The 18,070-nt window shown below is 36.8% G+C and overlaps 1 protein-coding gene across 6 annotated transcripts in view; it reads left to right on the top strand.

The window, feature by feature from the left end:
* MYCBP2 (MYC binding protein 2) overlaps positions 1-18,070 on the top strand; it is a 283,903-nt gene that overhangs the window by 264,123 nt on the left and 1,710 nt on the right. For all 6 annotated transcript variants that reach the window (XM_047080835.1, XM_047080826.1, XM_047080807.1 and 3 more), the window contains 11 exons: positions 465-561; positions 2,333-2,452; positions 4,035-4,136; positions 4,924-5,052; positions 5,430-5,562; positions 6,753-6,856; positions 8,088-8,276; positions 9,105-9,212; positions 10,383-10,592; positions 12,010-12,117; positions 12,760-12,925. In XM_047080835.1, the coding sequence (XP_046936791.1) occupies positions 465-561; positions 2,333-2,452; positions 4,035-4,136; positions 4,924-5,052; positions 5,430-5,562; positions 6,753-6,856; positions 8,088-8,276; positions 9,105-9,212; positions 10,383-10,592; positions 12,010-12,117; positions 12,760-12,925 (1,466 nt within the window). The remainder of the gene's footprint in view (positions 1-464; positions 562-2,332; positions 2,453-4,034; positions 4,137-4,923; positions 5,053-5,429; positions 5,563-6,752; positions 6,857-8,087; positions 8,277-9,104; positions 9,213-10,382; positions 10,593-12,009; positions 12,118-12,759; positions 12,926-18,070) is intronic.

Here is an 18,070-nt window from a genome sequence, read left to right as displayed (position 1 = left end):
CAAAGAATCAGTCCATGAGATTAAGCAAATAACACTAGAATATAAATCAGTGTACTGCTTTCTTCATCCAGATAGTCTTGCAAAGAAAAAAAAAAAATGTCAGCTGAAATAAACAGTAGTGTGATACCCACTGATACAGTTGACATATTCTGGTGCAAGCCCTCAATATCTCTGTGGATTGGTAACAAATAGTTTGTGATCTGTGGATATACTTTGAACAGCAATGTTCTAGAAGTTGCAAGATACAAAAATTATATATAAACAAATATTTGGAAGGGAACATGTATCAGAATAGCTACTCTCTCGGGGTTGAAGAGAAGATTATGAATAATGTTTTGATTAATTTCTTTTTAAAATACTTTGAATCATTAAAAAAATTAAGATACATGCTGACATAGCAGTTTTCTTTGTATTTATTTGTAACTATCACTGAATGTTTTGCAAATGCTGACTTTTCTTTGTAGTTATGTTCGAAGAGGTGAAAGCCATTGGTGGATGAAGGGCTCAACTCCTACCCAGATCTCAGAGATCATCATTAAACTTATTAAGGATATGGCAGCAGTGAGTTCCCATCCTTCTGATCATTATGTCAATGAAGTGCAATAGAAATCTGATTAAAACAGGCAGCTTGTTCTACTACATTAATAGCAGAAGTACATTAGTGTTATTTTGCTTTACTTAAAGCCTCTGTTTAGTAGGTTAACACACCCATTTGTCTTTTCGTTCAGTGATATGTTTTTTGTGTAAACTTCATTTCAAGCTTCCCAATTAATTTACTTGAGAAACTAAACTTTAAAACTTAAAAAATAAAATATACTTTTTGAGCTCTACAAATAAGCCAGAAACCAAAAACCTAAAAGAAAAACAGGGCTCCCTGATGCGATAATTTCTCATTCTTTTTAGTTCTCTCCTGGTTTACAAAACTTTTACTCTTCTTTATTAATATACTCTAGTACTGTCTTTAGATGTTGGCTTTTCAGGGAGATCTGGGAGTGTGGAGGAAAGGAAACTGTTTCTCCAGAGTACATGGCTCTTACTGTTTACTCCATATTGCTAGTTTCCTCACATTCCGTTATATTTCCAGGCTGAGGGGGGCAAGGTGCTGTGGAGTGTGGGCTCCTGAGAGGCAGACCAGACAGAAGGCATTTTGGAGGAGGAGGTGGAGAAGGAAATGCCCTTTGTTTTGTTTTGTTTTTTAGAAAAAGAGAGAGCACCCAGCAGGGGAGAGGGGAAAGGGAGAGAGAGAGAGAGAATGAATGAATGAATGAATGAATGAATGAGGGAGAGAGACTCTCAAGCAGGCTCCACACCCAGCGCAGAGCCAGATGCAGGACTCGACCCCATGACCCTGGGATCGTGACCTGAGCCAAAATCAAGAATCAGACGCTCAGTCGACTGCGCCACCCAGGCGCCCATGGAACTGCTCTTTTAAGAAATTGATAGCATGTGCGGGGCGCACCTGGGTGGTTCAGTCGGTTGAGCATCCGACTTTGGCTCAGGTCATGATCTCACGGTTCGTGAGTTCGAGCCCCGCATCGGGCTCTGTGCTGACAGCTTGGGTCCTGGAGCCTGCTTCAGATTCTGTGTCTCCGTCTCTCTCTGCTCCTCCCCTGCTCACACTCTGTCTCTCTCTCAAAAATAGATAAAGATCAAAAAAAAAAATTTAAATTAATAGCAAGTGGATGGGAGGCTAGAAAGGATATTCTGGGGAAATACGAAGTTCTGTCATTTTTCCCAACGGCAAGGACATTTCCTCAATCGGAGAAATGGAGAGCTTTCTCATTTTTTCAACTAGTCTTTCTCAGGCTGTTGACTGGATAAAAATATTTATGAAAATTATTTAGGAACACCTAAATTCTATAGTAAGTGTTTATATTCAGCAAAAATCAAGTTAGCAAATAAAGTAGTTATAATTTAAACACATTTATGCTCGGGTTGTAGTAATATTCATCTGAAAGCACTTAGCTTAGCAATATGAATTTTGTGTTAAATAACAAGGCTTCATAATCGAAATTTCTCAACCGTAGATACCTTAGTACCTCTGTTATGTTTTTACCTAAATGTAAGAGGAAATACCTTTGAGCTCCGTAGGAGAAGAGTATTGAGACCTAATTTCTTATTGGCTTTTCACTCATTAAAATAGTGATTAGAAGTTGAGTTTTTCATAGAGTTGTGATGGATTTTTATTTCGAAAGTATGGCCCTTGATCTAAAGTTGCATTAACAAATAAATCTTTCCTTTTTCTTGAGAGCTGTTATTTAAGAGAAGAGAATTTACTAGTATGAGTATACATTTCTGGTTGCTTATTAAACTATTCTCTCCCGCTCAATAGGGTCATCTGTCTGAAGCATGGTCCCGAGTGACAAAAAATGCCATCGCAGAAACCATCATTGCCTTGACCAAGATGGAGGAAGAATTTAGATCTCCAGTGAGATGTATTGCAACAACTAGGGTACGAGGTTTTTTTCATTTTATTGTTGCATGTTCTTTTTCCATAATAGGTTTGATTAAACTTAAATCAATAAGTCAGCTTAATCCAATTTTTTTGACCAAATATTCTATTTATTAAAAAAGTGTGAAAGGCTTTTTTGAGTTATGAACTAAGTATAGTGGTTATAAAACATTCACATTGACTGTTATGTGTTCTCTATCGCTTGTTTTTGTTATTATTTAGGAAGCTAAGGATAAACTGGTTAGAAAAGGCTAAGACCTTGTGTGGTCTTTCTGATGGTGTATTTACTATACATACTTATACATACATAAGTAAGCTTATACAGTAAATTTAGTGTCAGCATTATTCTCAGATACGCTGAAAGTCCTTTGAAGACGAGGCCCTCCCTACTCATTTTGGTACTGCCCAATTATTCTAAAGTAGAGCCTACTTACTGGATTTATAGGCCTTACTTCTAAAAAAGTAAAAAGTGTATTCCCAGAGCAGGGTGGGGAAGAATCTCTTAGCTGGGGAATAGGATTGCATTCTTCAGATGAGGCATCTGTAGTAATTTTTAACCTACTAAATTTCATGTCCCATATACTTCCAAAAGAGATTAGGGATTTCCTTGAAGCCAGGGCAGTGTGTCAGCATTAGGAAGAAGTAAACACTGGCAGAAATAGCTCGATAATCTTCACAAGTCTGCAAAAGAAGACAAATTGTATTTCTCTAGGGAAGAAAAAGCCACCTGACACTCTGCTGCTAGTGAGGGTGATGTGTGAAGCTTACTCTGACCACACCACTTCTCCACGCGTGCACTTCTTCACCCTGCACTCCCCTCTCTCCTGGATTACTTTGTTTTTCTTTATCTGTTTTTTTTTTTCCCTTTTTCTAACTTTTCCCTGCCTTACTCTTCATCTCTATTCACTCGTAAGCACTTTTTAAGTAATTAACTATTTTTTAGTAATGAAGAAATGTGTCATGTAAAACTGAATTTTAATCCTTTAAGCCCCAGAAAGTTTTAAACTGTTTTTGAGGGCTGTATTCTGAAGTTTGTTAGACACGTCCTTGTTTCTGACAGAGTATACCAAGCATAGTGCTAGGCATTTAGTGGTGTACAGAGACTTCTGAGGAGCTGTTATTATCCAGAAGAATTTAATAGGTACCCACCTACCTACTCATGGGACTGTGTAAAATTAGACAACCATTGTACCACCTTCCTTGGTAGTGCCTCAGGCAGGTGATGCTAGTTGGAAAAATTTGCAAGAGGCATTGGTACCATAAATATTCAATATGTAAATTTGTTTACTGATACAGTGTTTATATATCCCAATAAGGGATAATTTTATGTCAGGTAAAAAACAGAATGGTTCATCAGAGCAGCAGTGATTTATTCAGTAAATATTTGAGTGCCTACTGTGTGCATGACACATACAGCAATGAGCATGTGTGCCTGGTACCACATCAGGAAAACTGGAGTACCACTGGACATCCATGTATTTTCAAATTCAGCTAGCATTGAGCTGTTGTTATGGTCAGGCAGTCAGTGTTTTACAAGTCTTTTCTAAAAATTCAGTGTTGTGACAGCCTTTCCCTTTAACAGCTCTGGCTTGCTCTAGCATCACTGTGCGTGCTGGATCAGGACCATGTAGATCGTCTCTCCTCGGGGAGATGGATGGGAAAGGATGGACAGCAGAAACAAATGGTAAGATCAGAATTGTTTTATAAAAACCCGTCTTCGTGTCTTCTTTTTCTTTATAAGTAAGCTTTAGCTTAGCTTAAAAAACAAACAAATCTGCGAGTCAAAATTGCACGATTAGTGGAAAGCTTTGTCACATTGTCCAGCTCATATCACAAATCTGTTTCACTTAGGGTCCTTTCTTCATAGTCTATTAGGGGCTTTAATTACTATATAAAAGAGCTTTCCCCTTCTCTGAGCCATGTTTGCACCACATCAAAATGTGCTTTTAGCCACATTCTCATTATATATCTAGACTTTACACTAAATGTTCCCAGTCTTATGATAAGAAGGAAATAAAGAGGCACCGTGACATACCATTTGTTCACAAATATACAGTACTTAAAGTAGGTTTGCTAGGTGTGCCTACATTCACTGGAAGGGAAGACGTTATATAGGCCCTTTCAACATTTTCTCATTAATGTTTAAGTTTCAAAATGAATAATTTATTCATTTAGAAACAGAATGTTTGAACACCGGGGGGAGAAAATGTCTTAAGTCATTAGTCAAAGCATACATGTTTATTTTATTAATCATTGAAACTGCTCAGCACATTAATTATTGAATTAGGGGTTTGGAGGGATTTTTATATTTAAGTACACTTGCCATAATTCTGTTTAATGTTCAGATTCTAAATTCCTAATAGACTTCAAAACAATAACATTACTGTTGTGAATAAATCACATTCCATTTGTATGTGTGTCTGAAACTTTCTTGTTACTGTAACGTGACATGTGGGAATGCCTTATTTTAGCCTATGTGTGACAACCACGATGATGGAGAAACCGCAGCCATCATTCTATGCAACGTGTGTGGAAATCTGTGCACCGACTGTGACAGGTTCCTTCATCTTCATCGGCGAACCAAAACTCATCAAAGACAGGTGAAGATGTCTGCCTTTACACGCAGAACAGCATCTGAAGCATAAGATGCATCCAATAAATTTTGAAATAAATGCGGGAAGGAGGCTCGGTGTACTGGGAAAAAGGGACTATGGGATCAGAGACCTCAGTGGCGTTCCCAACTGCGTCACTTACCAGCTGTGTAAAATGACAGTCGTTTAGCCTCTCTGAGACTTCATTTCCACATTCAAAAAAACAGGGTTGTTGTGAAGATTCAGGACAAGATTGGAAATATCTGAAACTTCTTAGAGTGCTTCATGAAGAAAAGCCATTATTGTTTTTGAGCAATTAAATGTTACACTTCCTCTTTCCTAGTGATAAATAAAACATTTTCCCCTTTTCTTTAATGAATCAATAGGTCTTCAAAGAGGAAGAAGAAGCTATAAAGGTTGACCTTCATGAAGGCTGTGGTAGAACCAAATTGTTCTGGTTGATGGCTCTAGCAGATTCAAAAACAATGAAGGCAATGGTGGAGTTCCGAGAACACACAGGTAAAAGGATTTAAGATCGAACCGTGACTACTGAACTGGATGATACTGATGTGAATTATTTAATGTAGATTATTTTGAGTATATTCTGGTAACTATGACATCACCGATCACTGTATTATTGTATTTACTAGACACTGTTATCTAGGAGAGAGAACACTAGACTACAAGTCAGGAAACCTGGTTTGTCACTCACTAGCTGTGTTACCATGAGCAAGTCATTTTATCTCCAAAACATGTGATTTTTCATTTTTGATTTTTTTTCTAAAGTAAATCTGGTTATATTCTCAGCTTAAAGTTACATTGAATCTTATGAATTCTTAATTTCCAGCACGTCTGTAGTCTGCCATTTGACACAAATTTGTGATGTTGGAGTTAAGTGCAAATCTGAACAGATTTAAATAAGAGTAATTTTTCATGCTACAAGAGCATGGTCTTTCTCATAGCTGATTTCTTTTTCTGCTATCATCTAATAGGGCCATATAATGCATTAGTAAGTGTTCTAATGTTCAACCATTCTTGTATGCATGAGTTAAACTATCCTTGAAAAAATTTTTTTCCTGTAAATATTGCTGAATTCTGTGTATTACTATTATATTTATTTTTGTATCTGTGTTTTCAAATGTGCTTGGTCTACATTTTTCAAATCTTCCTATTCTTTTTCCTGTTGTTCTGTTTTGTTTTCTGGATTCTGTTACATCTTTGATGATTTCAGACATTTAATTTCCTTTTCATATAGCTCTGTCAATTCTAGTTCCTTGGATGGGAATTCTTCTGTGTTTTAAGTTTCATATTATCTGATGATAGGTTTTCTTTTATGCCTTGTAATTTTATTATAGTAGTTCTGAAAAAGTTATCTTTCTTTTGTGTATTCTTACTTAATTTGTATTATATTTTGTATGTGCAAAATATATTTATCTGTGTTTTTGGAGCTGGAGATTTGCCATATCTGCTCAACCTCCTATCTGTTTGGCTTCAGATAGATCTTTAGTTTCTTGTCCCTTTTTTGTGATTAGCTCCTTTATAATTAGGACTGCTTACAACCCTTCCATAAAACTGCCAGGCTGATTTTCTAGTGATAGCAACTGATACATACCTGATTGTCCTCTTGTTGTTTTTTTATTTAGCTGGGTATTAAAATATGTAGAAAACATATTCTTAAGGAAGATTTTTCTTTTTCTGCTTGAACCTAGGCAAACCCACCACAAGTAGCTCAGAAGCATGCCGCTTCTGTGGTTCCAGGAGTGGAACAGAGTTATCTGCTGTTGGCAGTGTTTGTTCTGATGCCGATTGCCAGGTGAGTATACAGTTAGACAGTCAGGCTGCCCCAGTAAGGAATAGCCTGTATTCCCTCGGGACATATTTACTGCATATAAATAAGAGAGTTCAGCATCACTTCAGTTTTCTAAGTTAGTATATTCCTCATGTCAAGAGTTAAATTCTTGGGGCACCTGGGTGGCTCAGTCAGTTGGGCATCCTACTTCAGCTCAGGTCATGATCTCATGGTTCATGAGTTTGAGCCCTGCATTGGGCTGTGTGCTGACGGCTCAGAGCCTGCAGCCTACTTCGGATTCTGTGTCTCCCACTCTCTCTGCCCCTCCCCACTCATGCTCTGTCGCTCTCAAAAATAAAGATACATTAAAAAAAAAAATTCTTTTTAAAGAGTTAAATTCTTTATCAGAGCTAGAGAATGGATCAGATAAGTTTCTCAAGCCTGAACCAGACTGTGTGTGTTTATCAGTTACTACCATAATACATATTTAATGTTTGCTTTTGTGCTAGAAACAGGTAAAAAGTCTATGGACTGCATTTCTTTACCTCTTACATACTTTACTCACTTATTTCCCTATAAAAAACTTCCAGTATTTAAGAATTCTGTAGTCCTGAACATCCATACACATATTCCATGCTATCCAAATATTTTCAGTTCTTCAATTCAGTTAACAAGAATTTGAATAGGGTCCAGCTATGAAAGATACCTGTATATTTTTTATACCCATTGTAGTGAGGAGATAGGTAGTAATTGGGAGATTGTATATCAGGAATTTTTTTGCTTCAGGACTATGCATGAAAATAAATCCACTAAAATTATATTTCACTTTTTTATCAGCATTCTCTTTATGTGAAGTGAAAATTTAGAACAAACTGTGGGTTGATGCGGGGGAGGGGAGAGGGAAAAATGGGTGATGGGCATTGAGGGGGGGCACTTGTTGGGATGAATACTGGGTGTTTTATGTAAGTGATAAATCACAGGAATCTATCCCCAAAACCAAGAGCATACTGTATACACTGCATGTTAGCCAACTTGACAATAAATTCTATTTTTTAAAAAATTACACGTTAAAAACCTTGCTAATAATCTTTAAGTTATATTCAAATGAAGAATAAAAAAAAAAACATTATTGTTACATAGCCTCAATGTGTATTTCCTGTGGGAAATATCTTGGAAAATTAATATAATGAATATAATTACCAGGAGATATGCCCTTTTTGATATTTTGAATGCCATCATAATTTATTTTTAATAGGAATATGCTAAGATAGCCTGTAGTAAGACGCATCCTTGTGGTCATCCATGTGGAGGTGTTAAAAATGAAGAGCACTGTCTGCCCTGTCTCCACGGCTGTGATAAAAGTGCCACAACGCTGAAGCAAGATGCCGATGACATGTGCATGATCTGTTTCACCGAGGCGCTCTCAGCAGCACCAGCCATACAGGTTGTCTCAGCTCTTAAAGTGTGACAAGTGTCTAGAATTTAAAACGGGAATTATAAATATATTTGTTATTAAACCTATTTTATATCATTGGAAGAAAATGTCCCACTAACCTATTTTATATCACTTAAACCTATTTTATATCATTGGAAGAAAATGTCCCACTAACATCTTCCATTTCTTGAAGAGCAAATTCTGTCCCTTTATGTTTTTTCCATTTTGTGTGCTCACAATTTGTAATTTGTGTGTCTGTATAATCAATAGAATGTATAAAATATTCTTAAGGGAGGAAAAAATAATAAGGTTATCTAGTAGCCACTCTCTTCTTAATTTCGAAAACCCAGAATGGTAGCGTTATGCAATTGATAAACATACCTATATATGTAATGCATTTGCATACATCTATAATGTTAGTAGTATTATTGAAGTTATAATTTGCTAAATAAGTTTTTAAAACTTTTACCACTTGTTTATATTTTCAGTTTTTATGACTGCAAAATAATGAATATTCTCAAAAATCTTAAACCTTTAAATCAGGAGTTCCTTCTTTCTACAGAAACAAAAGTGTATAATTTTAAATTGCTCCCTAACGTGGCTTACTCTTTTAAGGTGTCATTAATACACGTTGGTAACAAATTGGGAGAAGCTGAAGATATAGTTTATAATATTTCATGAATAACAGAGAAGATCTGAAATTTCATTATTCTAAACTTGATTTTTCCCTTACCTGCTTTAAGTAGCACCTTGCATTGAACATGGAATAATCTGCCATTTATTCAAGTGTTTATTGTTATCACATTTGCTTATATCCCTTTCTTTTTTTAATTTAAGCTGGACTGTAGTCACGTATTCCACTTACAGTGCTGCCGACGAGTTTTGGAAAACAGATGGCTTGGTCCAAGGATAACATTTGGCTTTATATCTTGTCCCATTTGCAAGGTATGGAGAGAATCAGAAACTGTCTACTTTCTATCTATTTTTATCTTTACCTTCATCTTTCAGAATAAACATGTCAGCATCTCTTGGTGTCCTTCTCGATTTACTTTTTACCCCCGTTCCCCACCAGTTTCTGCTGTTTTCATCCAGGTGTGCCAGAGAATATTATAAGATCCCTCTATCTATTATAATGCATTTCAAAACAGTAAGTGTCCATTAAGAGCTGTTTAAATGGAATTAAACATATCGCATCAGAAAATTCATTTAGACATCATCATGCATGGTGTTTGTCACCACTTTCACATCACATCCTGAGACACGACAGCAGGTGACGACCAAAATGAATGAGTCTGTGGTGCTTGTAGCTTCTTACACCTGCCAATAAAGATGAAGTCTGGGTTTTCAGAGCCAATAAGACGAATTCTTTTAGAGCGTAGGTAAAACAAGGAGAAGATTATTAACATTTTGACGAATCTCTTTAAAGATAGTAAACAAAGTAGCAACTTGATTTGGCCAGCCAGTCATGATTAACAAAAAACCTGTTTCAGAATGTGACTGACAGTGCCTTCTCTAGTAATTCTTCATTCCTTCCTCTGTTAAGTTCTCCCTGTTTCCTTCAGATGTGCAGACTGGTATAAAGGGTATAAAATGGAAAGACTTGCTGCAATCATTGTTTAGTTAGACTGAGGAACAATCAAAAATATTGTAATAAATCATTTTCTCTCTCTTCTTATATGGTGCCACAGAAAAGGTCACATTTAGGAAATGATACACGAAGGTGATATACAAAATACTACCTCTTCATCTACCCTACCCCAAAGAACCAGGACACTCACACAGAGGGAGTGGGTCTTATTTGTGGCAGCAAGGCAACCTTTTATTCCCAGAAGAGCTAAGGCAACAGAAGATATATTTCAGACTCAGGAAATATGAAGATAATGAAACAGAATTTTCATGCTTTATGTCTCATTTGCCCCCATTGTCCCTGATCTTGGAAAAATGTGGGCTTGTGAGGGTTTTACAGGATTATTTTTAAACGGTATTTTATTTAGAAAATGTCCACTCTCTGGTTATCTCCTAACACAGTGCTTAATTCTTAGATGCACACTTAAGTATTTGTTGAATTCATAAATAAATGATTCTGTTAAAGAATGTTCATTTTTTAAATTTCAGAACAAAATAAATCATATAGTATTAAAAGACCTGCTTGATCCAATAAAAGATCTCTATGAAGATGTCAGAAGAAAAGCCTTAATGAGATTGGAATACGAAGGTCTGCATAAGAGTGAAGCTATCACAACGCCTGGTGTGAGATTTTATAATGACCCCGCTGGCTATGCCATGAATAGATATGCATATTATGTCTGCTACAAATGCAGAAAGGTATGCTGTAAATTATCATGGGAATTTTTAAGAACTAGAGATTACCTATGTGATTAAGAATTGAATTGTATAATGATACTGAATTCTTATATCTTAAGTCCGAAGTTAAAAATGAGAAAGCTTGATACTATGTTTTAAGTTGAATTTTTTTACTCAGTTTGTTTTGGGATTTTTTTTAACCTGTACAGACTATTTCCAAAGCATGTAGTATTTCTGTACACAAGCCACTTCACATCAGTAATCTCCTGTTTGCCAAATCCAGTTAGTTCTTAAATAAATCTCTCCTACTTGCTCTTACCGCCATTTCCTCATAAAATTCCTTGGCTTCCAAGATGCTACTCTTGGAAAGTACTACTCTTTATTTCTGGTTATTTGTCTTTAACTCCTTTATAAGGCTCGTTTTCATTTACCTGCTCTGTATAGATTTAGTTTCTCAGCACTGTATTCTTGCCTAATTATAACCTTCTTACCTTTGCAGAGCTCTTGTTCGCCAAACATCTGTATCATTCTGACCTTGAAAATTTTTTGAGACTTAGATACAAATATTTAGCTGCTTACCAGACATTTTAATTTTTTCACAGATACTTCAAAGTCCACATGAGAAGTATTACATTCATCGACTTTGACTGTCTCAGTGTCTGGTCTTTATTTACAAAGTCTTATCAATTCTGTCTCTAAATATCTCTGAATTCTTTTTTTTCTATTACATCTTCAGCAACCCTAATCATTTTCTTTGGTAATTATAGTAGCCTTCTTACTGAGCCCCCTGTGTGGAGCCCCTAACCCCTCCATTCCATCCTTTACATTCACATTGCTACTAGTAGATTAATATTTATAAACCTCAAGGGGCGCCTGGGTGGCTTAGTGGGTTGAGCATCCGACTTCAGCTCAGGTCGTGATTTCATGGTTTGTGGTTCGAACCCTGTGTCGGGCTCTGTGCTGACAGCTTGGAGCCTGGAGCCTGCTCCGGATTCTGTGTCTTCCTCTCTCTCTGTCCCTCCCCCACTACTATTACTACTACAGTATTAAAATTTGGAAAATTCTCACGCATGATTATCAAAGCAATAGAAGGAAACATTTAATGTTTCAAAATGAGAAAAATTACTCAAGCTTTGCCCTGAGAAAGCAGTTTTGCTTCACTACTTAATATATTTTTTATATTTATTTGGAATATTATACATTCTTTTGTTATTTTACTTTGACAGTACAGTGTTTGGAGTTCCTACTGTATGCATGAGTTTATTCCAAATTAAAGTAGCTTTATTTCATACTCCAGTCTAACCATATGGGCATCCACTGGGCACTGCAGGGGAGAGTCTAATAGATAATAGTATTTTCTAAGACCTCTTGATTTTACTTTCAGTATCCTCATACTGTATCTTCCATGACAAGGTTTTTGTTGTTGTTCTCCGCATAGGCATATTTTGGTGGCGAAGCTCGGTGCGATGCTGAGGCTGGACAAGGGGATGATTATGATCCCAGAGAGCTCATTTGTGGTGCCTGTTCTGATGTGTCCAGGGCTCAGGTGGGTAGCACATTTTAATAGAAAAGACAGTTTAGATATGTTAAGCTCCTATTTTTTTTTCAAAAATAATAATATAACTAAGATGGTGGGAATAATACAGCAAGTTTTTGCCCAGTGTTTATAGCAGTGTATAATTTTTCAAATTAATTCATATATGTTATTTTCTTGGATAGTATTTACATTTTATAATTTTGTCTTAAATAAAATTATCACCATATTTCAACAAGTAATAAATTTATGTATTTCACTTTCTCAAACCTGTAGTCACACTTTTAGGTTTACCTCACTTCCATGAGATCTTCATAGTACATCTGTGAGACTGAGAGATAGATTAAATATCATTAACCATTCAGTTTGGCTGACCAGGAAAAATTTACCAGGAAATCAACTGTCTTACTTATTAAATCAGATTTGCTATGATGAATCTGAGATGAGAATTTAGGGCCTTCTCTAGACCTTTTGGGCAGAGCTATGCATTTATTCATTAATTTTTTAATGTATATATCCTCAGTTTTCCAATCAGTTTTGAGAGCTATGCATACTCACATGATACGAATCACTAAGCTACATATATGACCGTCTTAACTGTAATTGAAATAGACTCACTATAATCTTGTGTCTGTTTATTTTCTTTTGCTATAGATGTGTCCAAAACATGGCACAGACTTTTTGGAGTATAAATGTCGCTACTGCTGTTCAGTGGCAGTCTTTTTCTGTTTTGGAACAACACATTTTTGTAATGCTTGTCATGATGATTTTCAAAGAATGACTAGCATTCCTAAGGAAGAACTACCACACTGTCCTGCAGGTATGCTTTTAATATTTTTAAAAACATTGTTGTAATGTATTTACTTTCGAGCTTAATTTAATGATCACAAGAGAACCCTGTTCCAAGTGGTAGAAATCCGGTTCAAACTAGACTAAAGAATCAGAGCAAATTTCTTGGCCCTTGTAAGCTTTTGACATTCTGAGTGAAGTAGAAAGATCACCATGGTGATGAGGGGTCAAGAGTTGTAATGGAAACCGGCACCTGGGGAAGAAGGAAATCAGTAAAAAAAAATCACTGTTTCGCACTACAGGGCCATGTGAAGTTTGAAATTATGAATTGATAATAGAACAGTTTTAAAGGATTTTGTAATTTTTTTTTTTTTTGAGAAGTCTGGAACCAGTACCATAAAACGGACAAGTGATTTGATCTAGAGAGGCTGGGAATCAGCAGCGTAGGGAGCGTCAGGAAAGCCAAGGAGTTAAGCCGCTGAGAATACAGGAGAAATAATTGTGTGTAGAGGCCAGGCTGAGAAAAATAGGAATATGAAACCAAAAAGAAACCCAGAAGATTGGAAGAGGTCAGGAGGCTGGTGGTTCCAATGCAGTGGAGTACCAGGCTTCACAGAAGTGGGGGAAGCAGAAGGGGAGGTAAATGTGACCAAAGAAGAGAATTTTACATGAGATATATCTGAAATTGGTGAAAATACATGCAAAAGTACTTACAGCACAATCCACAATCTTTTGAAAGCTGAGAAACATACTCTCATCCACTGCTTATCAGAGAGCAGATGCTAGAACCCTACTGAAAAAAAGCCTGTCAAAATTGCTAACACCTCTACCTTTCAACAGTCCCACTTCTGAGGATATATACCTACATATGTGAGGTAAATAAAAAAAGCAAATAAACAAGACTATTCATTGCAACATGGCTTGTAAAAATAAAAATTCATAAGCAACCCAGGTGTCCAGCAGGAGGGTGGTTACACACTAAGTACTGTGCACCATCAAAAAGAGAAAATGGTGATGAGGATGGAGTCTCTGTGTACTCATATGGAAAGATGTGTAGGAGACTGTTACATGAAAAATCAAGTTACAGGGGCATGTGAGTGGCTTAGTTGGTTAGGCATCCGACTTCAGCTCAGGTCATGGTCTCACAGTTTGTGAGTTCAAGTCCCACGTCAGGCTCTGTGCGGACAGTTCAGAGCCTGGAGCCGTCTTTGGATTCTGTGTCTCCCTCTCTCTCTGCCCCTACCCCACTTGCACTGTCTTTCTCTCTCAAAAATAACTAAACATAAAAAAATTTTTAATGAAAACTTTTAAAGAAAAAAGAAAAATCAATTTACAAAACAAGGTATATAGTCTGCTGTCTTGTAGGAAAGGGGAAAATGAAAATATATGCTCATATTTGTTTATATTTGCCTTTAAAAAACTGTGGAAAGATACACTAGAAATTAATAAAATTAATTTACTATTGGGAAAAACCAGGAAGATAGGTAGAGATGGGAGAAAGGTGACTCAATGTATACAGTGTTTTAACATTTTAATTTTTAAGCCATTAGAAATATATTATCTATTCAGAAAGAATAAGTAGGGTTTTTTTTTTAAGTATAGCTACTTTTGCTATTTTGTTTATGTTAAATAGATAAAAGATTGTTCATGGCAAATAGAAATTGTTACACTCTTTCCCCTCTAAAAAGAATTTTTTATTTTAAAGTAGATGTAGTAGACTTTGAAAGAAGCAAGATCAGAATAACATGAGGCTAGGTGTTTAGGATAATGACCAGCATAAAGATGTGAAATGTAATAGCTAGAGGAGGGTGGTGAGCTGGAGGTCAGCAAATAAAGGAAGTACGATAGGGGCAGTTTTCTGGCTCATGTTAGTTTCACGGGAAGAGGGTTATTGAATTGAAAGTTGTAAGTCAGTGGTCTAGAAGTAAATGGGAACCAGGAGAGTCGGTCTTGCTTCCTGGCTTCATGACACAGAGGAGCTCAAGAGACAAGCAGCTTCTAGTTGAGAAAGTTTAGAGGCAAGCAATATCATCAGGGAAAATTCACATTTTTACTTAATGAAAGAAAAGTTTCTTCTATGTTCAGAAACAAAGAAAAAACAACAACCAAACACTAAAATTAATCAAGAGGTTAGCTAGCAATAAAACAAGTGTGGAGAACACAGAGGTGGATAGTCGCTGAGAGGTTCCAGCAAAGGCAAGGCTTCCCTCACACATTCACATGATCACCGAGCTCTGCCAGTACAGGGACTTCACCCTGGGAATAACCATGAGCCAGAGGGATGAGGCAGGAGAGGATTTACAGAGATGACAGAAGGAGGGAACTGACATCAATCCTGGGCATTTTCACATACATTTTCTTACCTAGTTTTTACAACCTACAAGGTAGCTGGTGTTATTCTCACCTTCAGAGATGGAAAGTTAAGGCCCAGAGAAATTCAGTAGCTGGCCTAAGATCGTAACACTTAGACTGAGGCATGCTCTCCCAGCCTTTCACATTCATCTAACTCATTAACTCATCCATTCCTATAGAGAACCGGAATAGAATTAAAGCAGACCCCACAGTGAAATCAGCAGGGAAGATGGCCATACATTTTACTTAGAAGGACGGAGGGATTGATTCTGTAACCACTGTCAACCCATTAATTCCAATTTTTAATATATGGATAAGAACAAGAGTCCAGATTAAGAAGTTAAAGTAGACCATTCCTCTGTTACTTTCTAAAATAATTATTAACCACCTTCTTAGTGCCAGAATACTTAGAGTTAAATATTGCTGTGCCTATTTAAAAGATGAGGGACCTAAGGGGTTCCCGGGTGGCTCAGTAGGTTAAGCGTCCAATTTCAGTTCAGGTCATGATCTCACGGTCCATGAGTTTGAGCCCCACGTCAGGCTCCATGCTGACAGCTCAGAGCCTCGAGCCTGCTTTAGATTCTGTGTCTCCCTCTCCCTCTACCCCTCCCCCACCCACACTGTCTCTCAAAAATGAATAAATGTTAAAAATTTTTTTTTTCAAATAAAAAACTAAAATAAAAGATGAGGGACCTAAGAATCAAGAAAGATTAAGTTAACTTTGCCTCACTTTTCTTATCTGCACAATGGGGACAATAGTTCCTGCCTCTATGAATGGTAGAAGATTGAGTTGACATACTAGAGCAGTACCTCAATAGCAAGCACACAAGTGTCTGCGGGTGATTTTTCTTTTGTTTTTACTTTCACTGTATTTTTTTTTAGCATCATGATTATATTACTATTTTTTACCTTCATGATTAGATTACTAACTCCTTGAAGATAGGGGCCATGTACTATTCATTTTTACATCTCAAGCACCTAATGTAACACCATTCACACATTAGACACTGAGTAAATATTTGTTGAGTAAGTGACCGTTTATTTTCTCCCAGAAAAAAACAAGGACTGCAGTTTGCAGGAGCCATCATTTATGGTGTCGTGTACTTGAGTGTCCCTCTTCCTGACGACTCTCCCCCACCCACCAGTGTGGGTAGAATATCAGTGTGCAGTGTGATTTGGGGTGGCAGGTACTGATACACACTATAATTTATAACCGGAATAATTACCTTTGTAGGTTTTAACCTCTGCTCTTATGTCTGGTAGCTGAAACCAGCAGTTGACTTCTCCCTCAGTCATGACCTGTCTTCAGTGTGATACTTACCCTCTTGCCTTGGTCTTACTCTTATATGGATAGAGGCAGTTTGTACTTGTTCAGTGGTAGTAATAACAGCTAACATACTGTGCCAGGCTAAGAGCTTCATAAACACTAGCCTTTTATCCCTCCTGTTTTCCTTCTTTTAAACCTAGAAGAGCTAAATTCAGTTAAGATCTCATTCCCCATTCATCTGGGTAAGCTTATTCCATCCAATCTCACACTTTTCTTTCAGAGTCAAAATTTACATTTATTGTTTTGGTTACTAGCTGTAGGAAACAAATGCATACTTCTGTTTCTTCCTCTGCTGTTAGAGACTCTGTATTCAGGTATAAGCCCAGCCAGGATTCCCTACACAGTCAAGTTCCTCATTTATAAAGGAGCTAAATGTCCTTTACTTTTTTTTTTTTAATGTTTACTTATTTTTGAGAAATAATGAAACAGAGCACGAGCAGGGGAGGGGCAGAAAGAGAGGGAGACACAGAATCCAAAGCAGGCTTCAAGCTCTGAGCTGTAGCACAGAGCCTGACATGGGGCTCGAACCCATGAACCATGAGATCATGACCTGAGCTGAAGTTGGACGCTTAACTGAGCCACCCAGGTGCCCTTAAAAGTCCTTTTTAAATGATAAGAAACACATGACATGAAGCACAATGATATAGCAAGTCTTTTAAAATAGAAAAGTATAGTTTTATGCACATTTTTAAGCCTCATTAAGTTTCTATTTTCCCTAAGTGCTTCTTCCAGATTGTTATATTTTATATTATGTTACCATTCATGTATTTAAGCTGATTTTCATTTTTCTACTAATCTTCCTTCAGATACTTTTAAAATAACAGTCTTTAATAATCAGTCTTTCCATTTCATCAGTGTGTGTGTTTTCTTCAGAGAACTAACATGGCTTATTTACATTTAAATTTGTTTTTACCTGCAGAAAAACATTCTATTAAAAAGTCTCCATATTTTCTAATCCAGAATAGTGTTCAATTCAACTGAACTGACAGATTTTCATGACGATTTTTGTTCATTGTTCTTTGCTTTAAAATGATATATCTAATGTTCAACCTCACTAATCAGGGAAATGCCAAACAAAACCACAATGAGGTGTCACTTTACACCAATTAGAATGGTTAGAATCAGAAAGACAAGAAATAGCCAGTGTTGGCAAGGATGTGGACTAGAAGGAACCCTCGTGCACTATTGGTAGGAATGCAAACTGGTGCAGCCACTGTGGAAAACAATATGGAGGTTTCTCAAAAAATTTAAAATAGAAATACCATATGATCCAGTAATTCCACTACTGGGTATTTACCCAAAGAAAATGAAAACACTAATTCAAAAAGATATATGTACTCCTATGTTTATTATAACATTATTTACAATGGCCAAGATATAGAAGCAACCCAGGTGCCCATCAAGAGATAAATGGATAGGGGCGCCTGGGTGGCGCAGTCGGTTAAGCGTCCGACTTCAGCCAGGTCACGATCTCGTGGTCCGTGAGTTCGAGCCCCG

Source organism: Lynx rufus, unplaced genomic scaffold (assembly GCF_022079265.1).
Source record: "Lynx rufus isolate CCGP_SWC_20201006 ecotype Redwood Valley unplaced genomic scaffold, mLynRuf1.p SCAF_1, whole genome shotgun sequence".
Taxonomy (NCBI): domain Eukaryota; kingdom Metazoa; phylum Chordata; class Mammalia; order Carnivora; family Felidae; genus Lynx; species Lynx rufus.
This window is presented reverse-complemented; position numbering and strand designations above follow the sequence as displayed.